The sequence below is a fragment of the Chiloscyllium plagiosum genome, unplaced genomic scaffold (genome assembly GCF_037043375.1).
Source record: "Chiloscyllium plagiosum isolate Xiang-an unplaced genomic scaffold, Cpla_swu_hap1 HiC_scaffold_9, whole genome shotgun sequence".
Lineage (NCBI taxonomy): Eukaryota > Metazoa > Chordata > Chondrichthyes > Orectolobiformes > Hemiscylliidae > Chiloscyllium > Chiloscyllium plagiosum.
In genome coordinates this window covers 31,833,658-31,855,377 of record NW_028270147.1, presented here as the reverse complement: position 1 = coordinate 31,855,377, position 21,720 = coordinate 31,833,658, and the positions used below count along the sequence as shown (strand labels likewise).

The 21,720-nt window shown below is 41.7% G+C and overlaps 1 protein-coding gene across 1 annotated transcript in view; it reads right to left on the bottom strand.

The window, feature by feature from the left end:
- The window catches only part of artn (artemin), a 111,690-nt gene extending 94,175 nt beyond the window's left edge, over positions 1 to 17,515 (bottom strand). Inside the window, exons 1-2 of the mRNA XM_043700126.2 lie at positions 17,347 to 17,515; positions 16,005 to 16,327 (exon numbers count right to left, since the gene is read on the bottom strand). Of these exons, the coding sequence (XP_043556061.1) occupies positions 16,005 to 16,104 (100 nt within the window). The 5' untranslated portion in view covers positions 16,105 to 16,327; positions 17,347 to 17,515. The remainder of the gene's footprint in view (positions 1 to 16,004; positions 16,328 to 17,346) is intronic.
- Positions 17,516 to 21,720: the final 4,205 nt, after the last annotated feature.

Here is a 21,720-nt window from a genome sequence, read left to right as displayed (position 1 = left end):
CCTCGCCAAACCTTCCCTCCGCCTCCACTTCTCGCCTTTAAACAACTACCAAACCTTAAACAGATCATAATTTGCAGCAAACTGCCCAGTCTTCAGGACAACATCAACCACAGCACCATACAACCCTGTCATGGCAACCACTGCAAGACGTGTCAGAGCATCGACATGGATACTACCATTACATGTGGGGACACTACCCACCATGTGGGGACATCACCCACCATGTGGAAGGTACTCATATGACTCAGCAGGTCCTCATGTGACTTAGCTTAAGTTGTCTATCTCATATGCTGAAGGCAAGGATGCCCTGAGGCATGGTACATGGCAAGACCTAGTAGACGCTATGATGGACACTGCACAATGATGGACAAGGCAGTTGTGTTCCCTCCCACTTAAGGAACACTTCAGCGATCGGACCTTTGGGTGACCATCCTCCAAGGCGGACTTCAGGACAGGCAACTCCGCAGTGGCTGAGCAGAGGCTGATAGCAATTTCGGTACCCATGAGGATGACCTCAACCAGGACCTTGGGTTCATGTCACACTACAGGTGACCCCACTACATTATACACACACACACTCTCTTACATATTCACACACACAGATCCTCTCTCATATACAAGCTCTCTCTCGTATATACAAACATACACCCACCACACTCACACCCGTGCATGCACCCTCTCACAGGCTTATACCCCATCACATTCACACACACACACACTTTACCAAGCTTCTACATTCACAAACACACATTCTGTCACATGCACTCACATTCATACTTAAATGCACACACGCACTCTATCTCTCTCCTGCACATGCACACCCAAGTTTATGGGATGAATTTGTATTTGCAGAATTATATTTGCAGGTACATTCTATTTTGCTCAAAAAATGCAGAATCTGCAAGCAGTCAATCCATGTAATATTTTGTAAATTCCACTTTTGGAAATAGAACCAGTCGAACTCAAGATTGGGATACAGACAGACTCTAACCTTACACCTTTAAGGCATTGTCTGAGCTGAGATGTCACCTTTTGTTATAAAACCTTAAATTATCTTGAGAATGTGACTTAAAAGTTGTTCTGGGATTTACATATTAAAGAACTGAAATCAGCAAATCCATTCTAAAAGACGAAAGATTAACAATTTAGGTTTGTTCAAGATATAATTTCAGTTACATGACACTGTAATCTTTTGCTATAAATTCTGCCTTATGGTCCTGCTTCACAACCACCTGATGAAGAATCAGCAATTCGAAAGCTAGTGCTTCCAAATAAACCTGTTGGACTATAACCTGGTGTTGTGTGATTTTTAACTTTCACCAAGACAGATATATTCTTTAAAAAAAGGGCATGATGTGGAACAATTGTGAACCATCAAGAATCAGGTACATTTGGATTCTCTTCCCTTACTTGGAAATTTGTCATTATTCAGCTTCATTATTCTGCCTTAGGCACTTTAATAAATGTATCATATTTCTCCATGTTGGTGGTGAGTTTCCTTTAAGTTTGACAGTTTTCTTTCAAAAAATTTTATTCTGCCCCCTTTAAGAATACTTCGAGTTTTGAGACATTGAAATTATTGATCAAATGTTTATTGATGACTGCAAAACAATATATTCCAACTCAACTGATGACAAAGTATCACTGCAATGAATCCTGAGATTGTCTTTCAAATGGCACTAGACAAATCTTTGCTGAAGACTTTCCAGATGCAAGTAATGGATGTGAGATGCTGGAAATGTCTTTATACTTCAACACCTCATGTGATTTCCTGCAGAAGCACTGAGATCAAGTTTTTTTTTCTGAGTCGAACTGGACTTATAGCTAGTGGGTGGTAATGAATGTGAAGGACCCATTCACCATAATATTTGTCAAGTAAAAGATCACAAATGAAGACATGGTGAAAGGGATGTGCATTGCGCTACATAAATATCTTCTGAAGGGATGCACTTTTTATGAAAATATAAAGAGTTCCCAATGTTCTATGCAAAACACAAACTTTTCCAGTATGAAATGTGTTCACTTTACTTCTGGTATAAGTTTGCTTGCTGGGATACCATCAAAAATAAATTACAATTAATATTAACTTAGGCAAACAGAGCCTTAACCAATAACCAAGCAGATTGTCAGACTTCACTTCTTTACTGACCTATCACCTGGGGAAAAGTTTGACAACACACCTCTCAATATACCAGTTGGATGTTTATAGAGCAGTTGTGCCTTTGAATCAACTTTGTGTGGATTTCATCAAAATCAGTGGCTCAAATCAAGAGACATTCTGGATTAATGAACAGCAGTTCATAGCAACAGATTTCTCTGCTGCTAACAGGATTTGTCCTCATGGTGGAGTCAATAGAGTTCGGACCCAGACTACAGCCTTAAAAAGATGTGGATTTTATTAAGTTCAAAAGTCACTTATTATCACTGAACTTCAAACTATCTAAAATGAACATCTATCCACAAATGAAGACATCAGAATCAATATATTTATGACAGCTATTCACATGTCTCTTAAAACTCCAATCTAATCAGGTCCCTTGGTCATGGTAAAGAGATTATTTCCTTCATGGCCTCAGACTCAACAACAAAAGCCTTTGCTAAACTGACATCTCATGCCATGTTTTCCAATATTCTTTTCCTTTCTACTGACAGAACTATACATGGAAATAATGTCTAGTTAGTTAAATCTATGAATTAGAGAATAGATTAATAAAACAAACAGAAATCTATTATAATCAGTGGAATACCCTCAATGTAGGTCTTGGTAAGATGTCAGAGTAGTTTAGCGCGTGGTTCTTAAACAGTTTACAAGGCATGGCACTGATTCTTACCTGTACCATTTACTCAGTCGAGGATACTGTTGGAAGAGCACCACAACTGCTGTTGCACACTGAATTAATTATTTTTTGGCATGCTCTAGATTTGCTCCATGCTATATGTCAAGTTGTTATAGAGGCAATGCCAGGGTTAGCTTCTGTTACCAAGTCTGCAATTGACTGATAATGATACAGTCTCGGAAGCATTTGCAAGTCCTTATTGTTTACAGTAAAGACACTTTATTAATGCCCCCCCCCAACCAACCCCACATTTCCACAATCAACCATTGAGTACAATATGCACCCCCTTCACCCCAATTATCATAGGAACCAATGTACCCTACACCATATAATACATTACATTAGATAACATTACATTACAGCGTGGAAACAGGCCCTTCGGCCCAACAAGTCCACACCGACCCGCCGAAGCGCAACCCACCCATACCCCTACATTTACCCTTTACCTAACACTACGGGCAATTTAGCATGGCCAATTGACCTGACCTGCACATCTTTGGACTGTGGGAGGAAACCGGAGCACCTGGAAGAAACCCACACAGAAACGGGGAGAACGTGCAAACTCCACACAGTCAGCTTAATCTATGTTCAGCTTAATCTATGTCAATCCCCATAATTTCTGGTTAGGTTTCCAACTAGATTTATCTCACTCATTTTTTAAAAGAAGAATCATACAATAAATTATTGCTTATTGTTTCCTCTAAATATCAGCAAAACAAAACAGCAGCTTGTCACTAAGTATAGTGATGACACAGAGTGAATGCATGCGATGTTGATTAGTAGGAAAACTTAGCGTCATGACAAAGGAAGTCCAGTCTTAGCAGTAGTTTTAAATTTCAAGCTGGAATTAAGTAAAAGTTAATAAAATGGAATTAGTTGGTATGTATTATATTTTACCTTTAATTTTTAAGTAATGTTTATTACTACTAGTGGGAGTTTAAGTATAACAAGAGTAATCAGTTTTAGTGTTATGACCAGATGAGGAAAGATTCTTTCTGTTTAACATAACCTCCAACCCAGTCGCTTCTAACAAATATTTTTATTTATTTTCAGCACACAGCTATATCAATTGGCAATTAAAACATCAAAATTACAGATCCGCTAAATATACCCACCCTCCAATCAGTATACAGTTCTGAATCTAATGGGGGTGTTGCTTCAACTGGGGAGACTATCCAAGGTCAGGTCCTTGGCAGCATGAGTGGTTAAGCTATACAGGGCAGGACAAGAAATACAGAACAGCAGAGAGTGACAAGTGATTCAATAGTTAGATATTTTTTTCTTCTGCAGTCACACATGAGAATCCAGGAGAGTATGCTATCCTCCCAGTTTCCAGTTTGAAGGATGTCACTGAGCGACTGCAAAGCATCTTGGGAGTGGTGGTTAAGGTAACATGAATGAATGAATGATTTATTGTCACATATATCTCAGGAGATACAATGAAAAGTGTAATGTTGCCACAGTCCGGCACCATTTTAAGGTACAAAAGGATAAAAAGAAAGTACTTAAATAAACCTTCATCAGTTAAGATCCCAAACATGGATCCAAGACTTATGCAATGTTTATGCAAGGTTACCCTCTGGGTCTCCATCATTGCTGCAGCCAACATATCGCCTCTGATTCCAGGAGTCCCCACTTCGGTGACTGTTGATACCAATCCAGCCTTCCCATGACATCAGGAAGATGAAGAATAGAAAAAGAAAAAAGGCAAGAAAGGAGAGAGAGAGAGAGAGAGAGAGTGAGGGAAAGGAGCAGATGAGCTGGAGCAGATGAGCTGAGGAGTCTGAAGACTATTTACCATGCTAGCGCCACCATCTTGAAAAGGTGAAGGGAGAGGAAGGTGAAGTTAAAGAAGTAACAATCCACAATGATGACAATGACATAGGCAGAAAGAGGAATGTGTAGAAAGCTAGAAAGCAAATTAGGAAGCAGGACCTTAAAAAGCAGTCATCTCTAGATTATTGCCAGTGCCATGCTTGTGTGTACTAGAAAATGGGGTGAAGCAGATAGCAGGATGGAAATATGGCACGTGAGATGAGACCTGAGTCAAGAGTGTAGTGCTGGAAAAACACAGCAGGTCAGGCAGCATCCGAGGAGCAGGAGAATCGATGTTTCAGGCATAAGCCCTTCATCACTATGCTGAAAATGTCAATTCTCCTGCTCCTCGGATGCTGCCTGACCTGCTGTGCATTTCCAGCACCACACTCTCGACTCTGATCTCCAGCATCTGCAGTCCTCACTTTCTCCCAGTGAGATGAGACCTGTAGAGTTGTGTCTGAACAGAGTTGGAACTGAATTTCTTATGAGGCATTTTGCCAAAAATAAAGCTATTGATGAGGATGTAAACTAACTTGGCAGGAATATAGGAATCATAAGACAATGTCAGGGTAAGTGCTAAGATGCACAAAATACTGGGAGAAATATAAAGCTCCATAAAAAGGAATAGTAACTCAATGGGTAGAGTAGAGTAATGCACAAAGAAATATAGTCTAGGTCAAGGTTACTGTGCATGTATGTGAATACACAAGAGTTATAAGTGCAGATTGCATTTGGAAGTATAATGTCATAGCTAAAACAGAGACTGGTAAAGGAAGGATATTTGGAGAGGATGCAGAAAAAATGTACAACAAAGTTACCAGGACTGGAGAGTTGAGTTACAGAGACGAGCCTGGATAGACTGGGACTTCTATCACTGGAGCATACTGAAGTTGAGGTTTGACCTTATAGAGGTTTACAAAATCATGAGGGGCAAAGATAAGGTGACTAGCAAAGGTCTTTTTCTGAGGGTAGGGGAGTTCAAAACTAGAGGGCAAAAGCTTAAGATGAGAGGAGAAAGATTTAAGAGGAACCTGAGGGGAAATGTTTTCACACAGAGAGTGGAATGAACTGCCAGAGGAAGTGATAGATGCAGTTACAACATTTAAAAGACATTTGGACAGGTACATGAATAGGAAGGATGTAGAGGGATATGGGCCAAATGCAGGCAAATAGTTTTAGTTTGGGAAACTTGGTCAGATGGACGAGTTGGACAGAAGGGTCTGTCTCCGTACTGTATCACTCTATGGCCCCATCCAATTTGGGGAGGACTGGATGTTAAATATTCCTGGAGACTAACATTATTATGGTAGCAGCAGCTTCAAGAAAATTTCTCAATATTCCAAGAATTACACAGGTTATTTGTCTACAATGGGCATTTCATCCTTGTGATTTGGCTGTAACACAATTCATGAATTGGGAGAACTTTTTTTTAAACGCGAACTCCCGTTAGCTATTATACAATTCCTTCCCTGGCATAAGGTGTCATGGTGCATGGAGGACTGGACTCCATGTCGATGTCACATGATCAGTCGGCTTGTGCGTTTTGTGCTGAGGTGCTTCATGAAAGGTTCAGTACTGTACTCAGTAATTTCCAGTCTTGTTTTTTTGCAAATCTCACTGTCTTTTCCATGAATATAGAAGGATAAAATTGCAACAATGTCAACAGGAAGCATCCAGGTTAAACAAATCACATGTTGACCGTAAACAAAAGGCTATAACACTTGAACAGAAGCTAGATGTTATAAAGCCTTTTGAGCATAATGAAAGAGCATGTGATATTGTTCTTGCAACAGGAATAAAGGAGTCTACACTACGCACCAATAGAGACAATGCGGAAAGCATTAAAGAAAGCTGCATTGCTGGAACAAATCTGAGTGCTAGCAAGTCTGTGAGATCATGAACAAAGGAACGTGAGGAGATGGAACGGCTTTTAAGTGTGTGAATAGAAGATCAATTAAAAAAGCAATCTGGGACCACCTTTCTCACCATAAAGCAGAAAGCCTTATCAATTTATGAGGACCTAAGGAACAAAACTGAAAATCCTGCTGATTTGCCTGCCTTCAATGCTAGCAGTGGTTGGTTTGCTGGATTTAAGAACCACTATGTTTATCATAATGTAAAATCATGTGGTGAAACTGCCAGTGCGGATGAGGAATGTGCACTGTCATTTTCTCCCGTAGTAAAAATATTGATTGAGGAAGAAGGCTGCACCTTAGATAAAATCTACAATTTGTATGAGACAGGTTTACACTGGAAGCAAATGGCATCCAGAACCTACATTTCTAAGAATGAAGCACACGCTCCAAGTTTTAAGGTCGCGAAGGATTGTATGACTGTGCTGTTGAGTGCCAATGCTAGTGGAGGCTTACAGCTTGTGGTGGTGTATCACTCTGCCAACCCACAAGCCTTGAAAGGTTACCTTATGTCTCTCTTGGTATTTACTTCAGATTAAGCAAAAGAGGTTGGATGACCAGTCAAATTTTTTCTGACCTTATTGTTGATGTTTTCGAGGATGTTTTTTGAAATTATTGCAGGAGAAAAAATTTGGATTTCAAGATTCTCCTCATTCTGGACAACGCACCATGCCATTGGTAAGCTTTCTGAAAACATCAAAGTGCTATTCTACCTCCGAACACAATCTCTCTCATTCAACCCATGGACCAGGGTGCAATAGCAGCTTTTAAAGCTTATCACCATTGTGCACAGGTATTGATGATATCTGATGTAGTACTTTGTCCTGTATTAGGACAAAATGGGTGTCAGCTGTAGCAACCCCAACTGAGGCCATTCTCCTGTAATTTGGATAACATAAACAGCTATAAAGAAGGATAAATGAAAGTGCATACATATAGTACCTTGCAACATACTGCAACCAATGAACTACTTATGAAATGCCTTGTCAGCGAGAATGGCAATCAATTAGCACACAGCAAGGTCCATGAATCATCAAGAAAGCAGGTCAGCAGCTGGTCAGTTTGAATGGGGTTGCTTGAAGGGTAAAAGTTGACCAAGACATGTGAATATTCTCCTGCTTTGAATAGCATCTCAGGACCTTTTATACCCTCCTGAATTTTCTGGGGGTAGATAGGAAAGTGGAATTGAGGCCACAATCAGATTAGATATGAACTTATTAAAGGTTAATGCAGGCTGGAAGGGACTCAATGACCTACTCCTGAGCCTAATTTGTAAATTTGCATGTTCATTTGAAGAGTTGGATAATGTCCTGATTTTGTGTATCATCATAAATATGATTCTTTGACAATGTAGGATTCACTTAAAAATAAAGTGCAAGGCTAGATTAAGTGCTCAAGTAATGCAACACAATCTCAGGAGGTGTGCTATTCTCTGTACCAGCTAAAGGTAAAAGTACTTGACCTGCCAGATAAAATGTTTCAGTCAAAGGTAAGCCACCAGGGCAATCAATTTTCTGGCTGAGTCCTCTCTCCCTGTGGCCAATTTGTGCAGGTCAGCAATATGTTTTCATATAGCTGCCCTGGATGGAACCCAGCCAAAAATGAAAGTTATGGTGCAAGAGCACATTGTATGTACAGGACAGTTTATCTGATGCTTTATTTTGTTAAAAGGCATTTTCATAAGTATCCGATGTTGTTTGTTGAAGCTGCTGTGTAGTATAAAATGCAACAGATAGCTTATTGCAAGGAGGCAAGACAGTTAAAAAATTTGATGCAACATGAAGTCTTCAGCTTACATTATGAACTACCCACATTCTTCCTGCTTATGGTGCTCCCAGTGTCTCTCTTTTTAGCTGTACAATCAATAAAGTTTCACAGGACTGTCGTGGAGGCAATTCTAAAATATTATGTGAAAAGATTTTATTTGGAACTACTGCTGGTGGAACTTTTTAAAAATCATTTAATCTTCTGTTAGAGGCAGGGTGGAGATTTGGAGTTAAGCACTCATTTGTTAGGGGGAAAGCGAGGATTGCAGATTCTGGAGATCAGAGTCGAGAGTGTGGTGCTGGAAAAGCACAGCTAGTCGGTCAGCATCCGAGGAGCAGGAAAATCATCATTTCGAGTATAAGCTCTTCATCACTCATCTGTTAGCATGTCTTTTTCCACAAGACATCGAACCAATCTTATCAGTTCAGATGGACCTCAACAGTCCCATTGCATTATTTGGAGAGGAACAGGTAGTGGTGGTTGGGAGAGAAGAGAGAAGGTAGAGTTATCTGTGTTGTCCAGGCCAATATTTATCACTTACAATCGATATTACTAAAACAGAATGCTCAGATTTTGCAGTCAGCAGTGAATCAACAATGCTCACTCCCAACCTTGAGTAAAGCTTGCCTACAAACCTGTAGCATATATTTTCAGCTTCAGACACTAATTTGAATCTGCCTCAAAGGTAAGCCTTTATTTCAGTCAGTGATATCAGCAAGGAAATAAGCATCCAATCACAGTGATGTATTCTCAAACAAAAAAAAATCAGGCGCTAAAATGATCACTTGTAAGAAAACATATCAAGAGAGCAAAATAAATTACCAGGCCATTCATTTGGCTTCAAGATAGAATCAGAAGTATTTTTTTGTAAAAGTGAATTTTACCACAACAGAAATGTTAAACTCTGTAAATATAACATTAATCTTGCAGCGAAGTGAAATGTTCTCTAAATTTTGTCCTCTGATAAAAATCCAGTTGCACCACATTCAGAAAGATGTAACTATTTCCAAGATTTCCAGGAGTCAAAAATGTAAAAGAAAAGACAAACTCTCATCAGTTCAGTGAATTTTACTCAATTTCAGTCTCTGACCAGTTATATAGCTATAGAGATGAACAGCACGGAAACAGAGCCTTTGGTCCAACTTGTCCATGCCGAACAGATATCCTAACCTAACCTAATCCCATTTGCTAGCACTAAACTCTTCCTATTCATATACCCATCCAGATGCCTTTTAAATGTTACAATTGTACCAGCCTCCACCACTTCCTCTTGCAGCTCATTCCATACACGTATCACCCTCTGTGTGAAAATGTTGCCCCTTAGGTCTCTTTTATATATTTCCCAACTCACCCTGAACCTATGCCCTCTGGTTCTGGACTCCTCCACCCCAGGGAAAAGACTTTGTCTATTTATCCAATCCATGCCCCTCATGATTTTATAAACCTCTATAAGGTCACCCCTCAGCCTCTAATGTTCCAGGGAAAACAGCCCCAGCCTATTCAGTCTCTCCCTACAGCTCAAACCCTCCAACCTTGGCAATATCTTTGTCAATCTTTTCTGAACACTTTCAAGTTTCACAACATCCTTCCGATTGAAAGGAGACCAGAATTGTACGCAATATTCCAAAAGTGGCCTAACCAATGTCCTGTACAGTTGCAACATGTCCACCCAACTCCTGTACTCAGTGCTCTGACCAATAAAGGAAAGCATACTATCCTATCTACCTGCGACTCCACTTTCAAGGAGCTATGAACCTACACTTCAAGGTATCTTTGTTCAGCGACACTCCCCAGGACCTTACCATTAAGTGTATAAGTCCTGCTCTGATTTGCAGTACCTCATATTTATCTAAATTAAACTCCATCTACCACTCTGCAGCCCATTGGCCCATCTGATCAAGATCCCATTGTAATCTGAGGTAACCTTCTGCAGGGTGGCACAGTGGCTCACTGGTTAGCACTGCTGCCTCACAGGATCTGGGTTCGATTCCAGCTTCAGATGACTGTCTGTGTGGAGTTTGCACATTCTCCCTGTGTCTGTGTGGGTTTCCTCCCACAATCCAAAGATGTACAGGTTAGGTGAATTGGCCGTGCTAAATTGCCCATAGTGTTCAGGAATGTATAGTGCATGAGTCATGGGTAAACGAAGGGGAATCGGTTTGAGTGAGATACGCTTCGGAGGGTCAGTGTGGACTTGCTGGACCAAAGGGCTTGTTCCCACACACTCTTTTATCTGAACTGAAAATGTTTTAGTTCTGGATTAATCACGTTTAGCTTTGAATGTTCCAATTCCACAGGTTGCTGTCAATTTGAGAAGTAGGTGCTGTAATTTGTTGTCACTACTGCCATCACAGAACTTGGGCTACAATCCATTACAAACCTACCAACTCCCTCAGTTACCTCGATTATACATCCTCATACCCTGCGTCCTGTAAGGACTCCATCCCATTCTCCCAGTTTCTCCATCTCCATCCCATCTGTTCTGACAATGCTACCTTCCACACGGGGTCTCAGAAACATTCACCTTTTTCCTCAGTTAAGGATTCCCCACTACCATGATCAAAATGACTGTTAGTCATGTCTGACCTGTCTCCCTCACCTCATCTCTTTTCTCTCACAACGGTGCTCCTCACTTACCACATCACCAACATCCCCACCCATCTTTCACCTTCAATGGGATACCATGACCAAACACATATATCCCACCCCTCCCTTATCAGCATTCCACAAGGACCATTCCCTCCGGGACACTTGGTCCTCTCTTCCTCCATTCCCAACAAATCCACAAACTCCCATAGCACCTTCCCATGCAGTCACAGAAGGTGTAACACCTGCCCATTTACCTCCTCCCTCCCTCCTCACTATTCAAGGCCCCAGTTACATCTTCCAGGCTAAGCAACAATTTAGCTGTACTTCACTCAATCTAGTCTATTCGCTGCTCAAAATGTGTTCTCATCTACAGAAAAAATACACAGGCAGGCTGACCACTTTGTAGAACACCTACATTCTGTCCAGAAAAATGACCCTGAGTTTCCAGTTACCTGCCAATTCAATATGTTTCATGTTCCCAGACCAACATTTCTGTCTCAGGCTTGCTGCAGTGTTCCAGCAAGCTTCAGCACAAACTCAACAACAGCATCTCATTTCCTGCTTGGGGACCTTGCAACCTCTGGGACTCAATATTGAGTACTTTAGATGCAGATTCCATTCTTCCGTGATTTTCACTCATCGCATACCCATACCTGTTATGACATAGTTTGCTTTTAGCACAGTCACCCATTCTCACCTACTCCGAGACCCGCTATCACATTAAATGGGGTGCTTTCAGTACAGCTCGCCTATTTTCTCACTCTTAGCTCTTCTTACCACTTATTCAGCTTTTCTTCAGTCACAGCCTGCTACCCATAATCTCCTTGGTTACCTATCCCTTTCCTATCCCTCTCTATGGGCCCCATCTCCACCTCTCCCCTTCCCCACCAATCTGGTCCTTCAAATAAATCCCACTTTTGCCTGGCTACTAACAATTCTAATGAAGTCACCAAAGTCGAAAGGTTAACTTTGCTTTCTTCTCTACAGGTACTGCCAGGCCTGCTGAGTTTCTCCTAGGAGAAAGTGAGGATGCTGGAGATCAGTAATGGAGAATGTGGTGCTGGAAAAGCACAGCATATCTGGCAGCATCCGAGGAGCACGAGAATAAGCCCTTCATCAGGATAATGGGTTTCCTGGGATAATGGGTTTCCTGTTGAAGGCAGCTGAGTTTCTCCAGCTGATTTCTGGTTGTTTGAGGATCCCAGCATCTGCAGTTGCTTTGTTTCAGAGGCGATGCTGTGAGCTGGGAGAGATTCTATTTTCGACTGTGAGCCGGCGGTATTCGACATGAACTGATTCGCTCGGCTGAACTGCGGGGGTGTAAATTTGACTTGACGGCCTGTCTCAGCTAAACATTTGCGGCTGACTGTGAACGGTGCAAACTCCAAATCAACTTGGCCTTTCACGTCTTCAAGTTTTGCTTTGTCTAATCTCTCCATGATTTTTTGTCTCTCTTTTTCGCCGATCCCAGTCAAAACCTCAGCAAATGGATGCGCGCTTTTTGCACTGGGCATCAGAGCGTTATTTCGTGAGGAGGACACCATCGTCTCACCCAAAACTACATTTCCAGCGAACACGTCGGACGATTCCTCCAGAGCCGTGGCCAATTCTCCCCAGCATGGGTAACAGACACTGAGATCAATTGTAGTCAAGCAGGCAGCAACGACCAAGTCAGTACGAAGCGAAGATTGAGTCTGGGTCCTTGGCGATGTGTAAGGCTCCTGTACAGCCTGAAGCCCACCTGTACTACAGGTATTTGGCGCCCGAGATTCACCAAAGACTGTTTGTAGCCGCGAAGTAAATATCTGGCAAAGGCTCGAGAAGCTTCAAAGTGAAATGATGGCTTTTCTTTTTTTAAACAGTTTTTCTTTACACTAAACAGTTCCCAATTAGAGCAGGTCGATTTTCCTCGGATGCTGCCCGACCTGCTGTGCTTTTCCAGCACCACACTAATCCTGACTCTAATCCCCAGCATCTGCAGTCCTCCCTTTCGCCTCGTTCCGAAGTAGAATCGAATCTTTAGCTCCGTTTCTCTCTCCACATTGCTTTATGATGCCCGAAGGATTTGTTTATATCTTAGACGCAAGGCACACATCAAAGAACGTCATAGCTGAGGAACAGGCCATTCGATCCATCCAATTCTATCAACGCTTTGACTTGAACCTAATATCAATCCTATGATTATTTCCTGTGTGCTTTCCTTAAGTTAGTCCAACTACTAACCATTTTTAAGAAAAGCTAGAACTCTTCTCGGTAATTATGAAATATATTCAAAGGATTTTTAATTTAATTCTTGAGATTGTCTTTGTACTTTTTTTTCCTATTTATATCAAGCTAGTCAGTATTTATATTAACGAAACACTTCTTAATATTGAAGGTCATTGTCAGGTCCTGTTTCCGTTTCGCCTGTCCACCTGTAACCTTCTTAGGCCTTACTGGTTTTATATCTGTAATCTCCTATCCCCGGTATCTTGACAGTCAATCTGCAATGAATAACATGTGGAAAAGTACTGTGACGAGAATAAATTCTGTTCTGAATAGATCCCATCAGATTGCAGTACGAGGGTTTAACTCAAGACTTGATGGTCCTTATTCGGCAATAGAACCGCTTAAGGCGTCCCCAGATTTGCATCATTTTATAATGATCAGACTTGTATCTCCAATTCACATGTTAAGACAGCCAGTTTCTCGAGGTTACAGATTACTGTGTACCAATTTCCAATGAAATATCCATGTGTCGTACCATTGTTGCTGTAATATATAATAATACATTGCAGCAAAGAACAACGAAGCAGTATTATGAAATCACACTGTCCTTTACAGTGACTCGATTGTGAAGAAACGGAAAAAAAATCATCACAGCCATTTATCCCAGAATAAAAAGAAACCAGCCTGACTGGAGAGGATGTTCGCATATTTGATATTTACTGGTACTGCCCAGGAACAGTGAGAATACGATTGTTGGTAGCCTCACAAGTAAACTCTACACTGAAAAACAGAAGACAGAATAAGCAACTTCTTTTCAAACAAGAGAACGAGGAAAAAGATACTGTGTGCTCAGTGGGGTGAGGCAAATGTGTGTATTCAAAGACTAAAAACCTGAACGAATTTGATCGCAATTTTGATCAAGTCTGTTGTACGGGAGAGCAGTCACTTAATGTTAAAACTCCAATATCCCGCCAGTAGAGCGGAAGAATACAATTTCTCATGTCTGAACATCCATGACATAATGAGACCTGAAACATTTTGTCCCTAACCAAGAAAAAACCTTCCCAAAGCCTGAGAAGACAGAAAACAATTATTTTAAAGTTAACATTACATTTTGTAAAAGTGTGAATCAGATTGCAATTACAGCAGTAGGATGGCACAAAAGTAGATGCATTCACGAAAAAATAAAGAACTGTGGGCTGTGTTATGTCAGAAGGAAATTGTAAATACATATTATTCAGAACAATGATTGACCTTTTCCATGTTGCTACCTTTGTATCTTTTGATGAACATTCATATTATACAATCTGTTTCTATGTTTCTTTCAAATTAATGCTTAATTCACTATTGACGCAATGGACTGTGTTACATTTTCTGTTGCTACATAATATGTACACCCAACACGTGTTGAATAAACAACATTGCAGCCTTGCCTTGGTCATGCCTTATGACAGACTGGAAAGTTTTTAAATCATGGGACTGAAGGTCCCATTAATTGTTCTACCGAAAAGGCTATATGATGTTCAATTTTACATACAAGTCAATTTATTGAGTATAATTACATTCTTGACAAAATAAAATAGTGTGGTTTTATGTACTTTAGATTGTCGGCGCCTTAAGAGCCATGTATTTTTTGAGTTTGTTCTTTCAATTATTTTAATTTAAAGTGTTAGTGTTTAAGCAAGAAATGTCAGTTTATTCTCCCATTAATACTTGAGAAATCAGTATAATGACTTTTAAAAAGTCAATATTTCCTACGGGGCTTGTTGTGATGATGTTGCCACAATTTACGTAACTAATAGATCTCATTTTTGCGTTCCAACTTGTTTTGCTTGTCATGAAATGTATCCAGTATGTACATCAATTCTAAAAACTGTACTCTGATACACGTTCTTTGCTCAAGGTGCAATGGCTTATGTGTGTGCTGTGTGTGCTTGGGTTAAAAGAATGACTTTCAGTTTTACAGTTCTGTTTGAAATCTACCCGTAAATATGGCCTTCAGGATAAATGCAGCATCTCACGCACCAGGCAATATGACATGCACTCTTTTACGCATGAGAAACCTTTTTCACGCACCATTCGTCCGTGCAGCATTCACGAGTTAATGGCGTTTCACACTTAAAGCGGCGGGGGAGAACAGCCAACCCAAGCAGACAATTAGCTGCCAGCAGCTTCCGTTCAAACCGTGCGTTCAAAACAAAAGGGACATGCTGATGTGAGATAATTACTGTAGTTTTATTGCTTAAGAGAACACATGAAGGAGCGGGCAGATGAACCGATTACTACAAATTACTACCTCTGGCCAGCCTACAACACATTGCCAGCTCACGCACCGCTCTGACAGATGGCCAAAACCATGTTAGCATTTGACAAAGTGGGCACCTTCCCCCAGCCAAATTTTTCGTCTAAGAGAGAGAAAAAAAGTAGCACGGTCTCTTCAGGTGCCCCCACCCCAGCCTCAATGCTTTAAAATGTCACTTGCAGATGATATGCAGAAATCATTATTGACTTGACTATAAAACTAAAGGCATCTGGCGAAAATTGGAAGAGAGCTGTTAGACGAATGATGTGTGAAATGGCATTTCATGGGGTTGTGCCTGAGCTACGCAGACTCACCGACCTTAAGTCGAGTGACAGAGACATTTTGTCGCCCACTACTGACCACAAAGTGTCAGCAATCCCCTGATCACCCTTGAAGATCCGTAGGGACATTAATTAATAGTCACTTTGGAAGAGAGTGAGACTCTCAGTTCTGCATGCATTCGATCAACCTTACTATCTATTAAGCGGAGCCGCTGTGCGTTATTACATAAATGTGATCCAAAAGGGCGCACACAGAAACATAAGATAGTGGTCGGATTGTTAAACCTACCGCCCGCTGTCCGGGTCCCAAGCCGAGCTCCCTGTCCTCTGGGCCGGCCGCAGTCGCTCTTTCTGCGCACTGGTGGAACTCGGCGCCCCTTGCAACTCATGATATGCTCGGCGTTTAAATCCCCAGCTAATCAGACATTTCCTGACTCTGGTTTTAGCTGCAAGGGGTGGGGGATCTCCTGGGGCTGCTCTCAGGGGATGGATCCGATGCTCATTTTGGGTCTAGCGTTTGTGTGAAAGCGCCACCCTCTGCTCTGTAACATGCTGTTGGAATCCTTTCCAGGAGTCTTCTCGCAGCCACTTCCTGAAGCTAGCCTCTCGGTCCTGTTCGAAACACGAGTGGGTTTTTTTTTGTTTTATTCAAGTGATGAACAGGAAGGATCACATCAGTCCCAAACCCTCGAGCTCAGGAACAACACCCACCAGACTAGTGACGAAGGCATCCAAAAAATATGACAGTCAAAAGGGAACTCCCCAAGAAGGAGTTCACCCTGAAAACCAAGAGGCCATCCCTTTCATCCCTTGCGCCCCTCCTCTCAACTTCAAACAGCCCCCAGCACTGCCTGGCCGCCTTCAGTTACTCTTCCAAAGGTGCACAGTAATTGTTACAAGTGGACCGAGTAAGTTTCCTTTCCTTCCGTCGCAAGCGCACAATCACTATCCCGGAGTAACATACAGACCGAGTGTCAACTGTTTCCGAAGAAACCTGGACTGATAACAGTGGTGTGAACGTGTCGAGAAAGACTGCGGGTCCGTCTGGTGTAGGGCAAAAAAAAAACCCCTCGTAATCAAACATTTCCAGCCACCACCAGCTTAGGTTTCAGCTTTTGTCTGTGCTCCTTTCCTTTGGTCTAGTTTAATTTGAAGGAGTTAATATGTACGTTTCCGGCATAAATTGGGACCAAGATCGAAATAATCTGGGTTTGCAAATCGCTACTTTAAATTACATCTTTCACAATTTAGCGGGCGCTCATTAGGGTCGAGCAAACTCTTGGTCAGTTTGGACAATTCTTTCAAACTGCGAGTTGACGTTGTTTCCCGTCATTTGTAAAACACACAATGGCTAAACAAAAACATGTAAGGCACACCAAAGTGCGACTTCAATTCGTACATTATTTACTTAACTCTACGCTAACCAAACTCATTTTACTCTACTTAAAATTCTTACGTTCCCGTGCAAGGTACTTCCTTAGCTTATCCAGTTATCGCAAACTTTTCCCTGTGTTATTTCCTGAGAAAGTTATTACAATTCGAATGGGAGAATCATTTACTCAAAGATGACAGAGGTTAATAAAGAGGGTGAAAGTAATTCAGTTAAACAAGGTGGGATCTCAGAGGCTAACCGAGTTGATGTGGGATCTAAGCAACACGCGTTCACCCTGATCACTTAGCGGATCAACTTGCCAGTTCCGGGGGAATCAGCGCTCCGGAGAAGCCCAGGACCAGGAGAAAGTGGAGCAGAATGGCGTTACCCTGCGACTTGGTCAGCCTGGTTGTCCCCGTCCATAGACTGCCGAATGTGAACCATCTTGCCCCGCCGCTCAGTGTCAGATTCCGCCGGTAGGATCACATGATGACAGAGGACTTTCCGCCAGGATCTCTCCCTGCTCCGCAACAGCCATGAATGAAGCAGCTCCTAGGGCTGGACGCTTTCTCTCCACAAACCCCTACAAATCAGCTCTCTGCCCAAAATAAAAAGGCATCAGGACATTGAACACCTTCAACTCAGATCTTCGACTGTAAATCTCAAAACGTTCCCCGCACGGACCCTTTCCAGCACATTAGATATCCCTCCATATGTAGTTACCCATACAAATGAGCCCCATATTTTCACCTAGAAAACCTCTGTGCAAAATCCATCCATTGCAGAAATTCAAAAGCCATTTATACTATATCTAACTAGGCTTCGATCTCAAGGCTGATAATTTTGCTACAAAACGTGATCCTCCGTTTAACCCGAATCCGGTCATTCCTGCGTCCAGGGTAGAACTGATAAATAAATTATCCCGAACTGGTACAGCCTCTGCCCAATACCCTGAACCCAAACACTTCAGGAATTCAGGTCAGCCCTATACACAAGTACAGATCCAACCAGCAAGGTTGTGAACCGTCCGGGACACAATATTTATTGTGGTGTCTTGGCTATCTCCATGATTTGGAGATGCCACCGGGGTATACAAAATTAAAAATTATATAACACCATGTTATAGTCCAACAGGTTTATTTGGAAGCACTAGCTTTCGGAGCGCTGCTCCTTCATCAGGTGGTTGTGGAATAGAAGATCGTAGGACACAGAATTTATAGCAAAAGTTTACAATGTGATGTAACTGAAATTATATATTGGAAAATACCTTAATTGTTAAGTCTCTCATCTTTTAGAATGAACATGTTGGTTTCAGTTCTTTCATATGTAAATCGTAGAACTTTTTAAAAGTTATATTCTCAAGTGAACTTTAACAATTGGTGCCATGTCAGCCCAGGGCTAAGTAATGCAGTGAAGGTGCCCTGTGTGAGACCTCGCACCTGTTTAGGCGCTCCTCAATAAGGAGCAGAATCCATTCAGACTTGACATAAATGGTTATAATTAAGACACTGACATTTGTAGGCCTTTGTTTTACAATTGCTGGAAGATTATTTTGTTGAGGAAAACAACTCAAACCTGAAACGATTTTATTTGGGTTGAAGTCAATTACTGAAAGCCCTATGGAATTCGGAGCTCCTGTAATGTATGGCCAGGATACTCTTCCATTCAGAAGCAAGACATGCTCCTCGCAAGCCCAACTTTATCTTCTTATCTCACCATCTACAACATGTCGACTCATTAATTAGAGATACCGTTGTCTTATTCTCCACAACCACCTGATGAAGGAGCAGCGCTCCGAAAGCTAGTGCTTCCAATTTAACCTGTTGGACTATAACCTGTGATTTTTAACTTTGTACACCCCAGTCCAAACCGGCGTCTCCAAATCATGACGTTCCGTGGTATAAACATGGCACCACGTGGAAGTCAAACCCAGCTATAAAAGGCGATTCGCCTGTAACAAACCGTGAGAGGTCCAAGCCAAGAGCTGATTACCTGACGCTACCGTTCACGTCTAGTTCCAGGCGTGCGCTGTTAGAGATGTTGCCTTTTAGAATGAGGCGTTTAAACCAAACATGATTAAAGAACCCATAACAGACTTCCGTCCATAAAAATCAAACTAACTAATCATTTAGCTCGTTGTAGGGACGAGGTCTGGGGCGCAAATTAATTGCTGCATATCTGTAAATCAAGAGCTACCACAGAGACGTTGGATGGTAAATGCTCAGCGACATCCCGAGAACTTAACGGTGCTGTGGAAATAATAAGGCTTGTTCTAGTAGTTCTTTAAACACGCGAGTCAATATCTATTTTTTTAAAGTGTCAAAAAGTGAATGAAGAAGGACTTTCTTGAATTGCAAGAAATATTTTTTTCATTTCACAAACGTGGCTTAATTCATTTCAGCTTAATGTTTCATTTCTGGGTGCACTGTAGAACCAGTCATTTCGTCAGTCAATGCCCACATTAGTTTTTATTGAAGATACTTTAATTTGTTAAACCGCCAAAGAGAGAATATTCAAGTTCGCGAGTATTCAACTTAAACGTGTTCCTATCAGCAGTTCGGCTAAAAGTGCAGAATTGACTCACTGTGCTGCCGTGTATTTGAACTTTGGGGACGTCTGTGATAAACGTGTTGATAATCCGTGCCTTTTGCATCAATTACCATCTGGTGAATTACTGGGTAGTAAGAGGACACTGGCTTGAAAAAAAAACAATAAAAAAGGGATCCGTTTCTATGGTTTCAATGCCGCTGTTGCTTCTTTCTTATGAAATCAGTGCCCAAGCTTTTAGAACTCATTTTAAACTTGCAGTTTTCAGCTGGACAACGTTAGAATGCATAACTGCGTGACCCTAAAGCTAATCAGACCAAAAGCAAAAATATACAGGTCTCGTCTAGCCCCAGTATTAGACCACGATTTCCGATTAATTCCACATTTTGCCAACAATCATCCAAAAATAACTGGTCTGCCTCTAAAATTATTACACGGACATTTTACTCTCCCAGGCTTCTCTGGGGAGGGCTGATGCTGAGTTTTCAAACAAGGACTAACAAATCTCGGGTCACTCAAAATCCAACTGATACCATTACTTTGGATTGGGTATAAATATTTTGCACAGCACGTCCGCTCTTAAACGATCTAAACATCGGACCCGCTGCTTAACCGATGTACAATAAATTTGGATGTTCCAGTCGCAGGAATGTAACCTGCCCCGCAAACTTAGGATAAGATCTGACATTTCAAACAAACTCGAACGAAACTTTCCCGGCTGCTCAGGAAAATCTGTGGCTTGTTATAACAGTTATTCATGTGTATCCCTCTTGGGAAGGCCTAGGTGAAAGGACAACTGCATCTTGAACATTGAATCATGAAAAGGCTGTTTCGCATCGGGACTACTGCATGCGTTTCCCAAACTGGAGTCCAGGGCATGGAGAAAGGGAAAGGGGGATGAGGGAGATCACAATGCCACAGGTGGGAAACTGTGCAGCAACTAACGAACGGTTGAAACCATAAAACCCGGGGAGTAAATGTCTTCGGAATAATCCGGCCAATTTCAGGAAATCTTCGCAAAAGCAGGACCACAAGCACAGGGTATTACTTGTCAACGTGAAACAGAAAATGACGATTAAAGTCGCGGTTTAATATTTCCAGAGAATGATTTCCTTTTGCAAAAGCGAAACCAGCTCCTGTTTTGAAGCACCCGGAACCTGCTGTGTTTGTCATAATGACTACACCATGCAGAAAGAGACCACTAATTCCTTCTAACGCTCCCAACCCCTCCACCCGCACAAAACAAAACTTTTAAGAGTGTCTTGGCTGTCCAGCATCAAAGGACCACAGGCACTGCTACTTACGCTCACATTTGGGGAGGGCAGGTAGTGTTTGAAAACAATAAAATCAATCATAGTTAAGAGTACACCAGTTAAGGCAAGAAGGGGATACTGTACTTGCCTCGAAGGACGTTGCTTATTCGGTATGATGACCATACATTCATCCTACAAGCCTTTTCACAGGGAGTTTAGACAACAAGATTGAACCAGCAAGTAAGTATGCAGTTTTCCAGAATCCTAATAAATTGACTGCTTCTTGACCAGCGACCGCCATCGTTTGCTCTGTGAAGTTCTCTGGAGATAATCTAGAACTATCAAAGCTCCTTGTGACAAAATCTACACCCTATGCTCCATTGGTGAGTCAATCTGGCTGGTTGAACACCAATAAAGCCCCAAAGCATCACATATGTACCATCCTCGGGTAACAGGCTGCTAAATCTGCCAAAGAGGTGTGACTCTCGAACACCAGATATGCCATCTCATAGCCACCTTATTTGAAAATGCCCTTGCCTTCCAGCTCAGCTTACATCCATGTCCTTGCCTGTTACACCTTGGTGAAGAGGGGACTCAATTGTTGCTCATCAAAAGCTAACAGTCCTGGATTTGACTGCTACATAGATAGTCATAGAATCATACAGCATGGAAACAGAATCTTTGGTCCAACTCATCCAATCTGATCCAGTCCCATCTGCCAGCAATTGGCCCATATCCCTCTAAGAGAAAGTGAGGGCTGCAGATGCTGGAGATCAGAGCTGAAAATGTGTTGTTGGAAAAGCGCAGCAAGTCAGGCATCATCCAAGGAGCAG